At 40.6% G+C, this 1,559-nt stretch overlaps 1 protein-coding gene across 1 annotated transcript in view; it reads right to left on the reverse strand.

Moving 5' to 3' along the window:
• Positions 1–944, reverse strand: part of LOC101850725 (blastula protease 10) — a gene marked incomplete in the record, with an annotated part of 19,426 nt that extends 18,482 nt beyond the window's left edge. The window contains 1 exon segment of the mRNA XM_035970172.1: positions 150–944. Coding sequence (XP_035826065.1) covers positions 150–188 — 39 coding nt within the window.
• Between the last annotated feature and the right edge of the window lie 615 nt (positions 945–1,559).

Below are 1,559 nucleotides of genomic sequence, written 5' to 3' on the forward strand. Positions count from 1 at the left end.
ATCATCATCATCATCATCATCATCATCATCATCATCATCATCATCATCATCATTTAATCTATAGTTTCGATAGGGATAGCAACAAGAACCATGAAATCGAGGTAAGATTTTGAATGGTCAATAAGCAACCGGTCACTTAAGTAACTTACTGTAGTCCAGAGAAATTTGACCTCCGTGATATATGACATCCTCGAAATGTGTGAAAATATGGGACAAAAATAATGACTGTTTTTAAGTAAAATAGAATGTATGGCAGTCGACGAGTTGTACAAAGATGTCCTTCGATTGTGATCATGAGAGAACAGCCTTTGTTACTGCTACTACTATTGGGCTGTATCTTAAGATTTTTAGAATTACTATAGCAATAGTTGTTCTACAGCAAGCATATTAAGCTTTAAGATATTGGTATTTGATTAATTTTCCATTGTTGATTGGTTGTTGCTATTGCTGTTGTTATTTCTGTTAGGTAGCTGCATCTGAATATCTAGAAGGCGTTGAATGTAAATTGTAAAGCGCACAGAATGTTGAACGAGAATATTCGCAATACAAATTCTGTTCATTATATCATTACTTACTATTATTTCTTTTTAAATAATAAATGTTTCTACTGATAATTGAACGTGCAATCGATGATAGTGCTCTTGTTGCTGTTGTCGCTGCTGCTCGAGGATTAAGTTTAAAAAAATGTTTGGTCTACAAATAAAACAATGCCGACCACCTCCACTGCTCTGTTCTCTTGTTGAAATATCGTAATCAGTCGAGTAAGCAGACACAAGATATTACAGGTCTACACAACTTGACGAAGCGCAAGCTACAAACAAAGCACACGTGTAAACACTCGTAAAGCTGGTTGCCCATTTGAAAACCCTAGATTGATTGACGGGGTTATCAAATCGTCGCCCTTGATTTATATATATAAACTCTCTCCCCCTCTCTCTCTCTCTATCTCTCTCTCTTTTTTTCTCCCTCTCTCACTCACTCACTCTCTCTCTCTCTCTCACTCACTCACTCTCCCTACCCACTCCTCCCTCTCTTCTCTAGATTTCACCGAGTCTAGGGCGATGTATGATGGTAAGCTACAAGCAAAATATGACGTCACGACGTTCCACCCGTTGGTGTGCGCACGCGCATTCGTATCGCATATATATTACTACTAGATCTAGCTAGCTTCTTCGCACTCAATCGGCAATATTGATGCTTGTCACTGATTTGTCACTGCTGTGCATTATCTTGTTCATTCCTGCACAGATCTAACGCCCAGCACCACCCACTCTGTCTGTCTGTCTGTCTCTCTCTCTGTCTGTCTGTCTGTCTCTCTCTTTGTCTCTCTTTGTCTCTCTTTCTGTCTCTCTTTCTGTCTCTGTCTCTGTCTCTGTCTCTGTCTCTGTCTCTCTCTCTCTCTCTCTCTCTCTCTCTCTCTCTCTCTCTCTCTCCTCTCTCTCTCTCTCCTCTCTCTCTCTGTCTCTCTCCTCTCTCTCTGTCTCTCTTTTTCTGCCCTCCCCCCTCTCTCTCATTCTCTGACCCTTTCACTCACTCTCTCTCTTTCTCTCTCTCTCTCT

This window comes from Aplysia californica, unplaced genomic scaffold (genome assembly GCF_000002075.1).
Source record: "Aplysia californica isolate F4 #8 unplaced genomic scaffold, AplCal3.0 scaffold00229, whole genome shotgun sequence".
NCBI lineage: Eukaryota > Metazoa > Mollusca > Gastropoda > Aplysiida > Aplysiidae > Aplysia > Aplysia californica.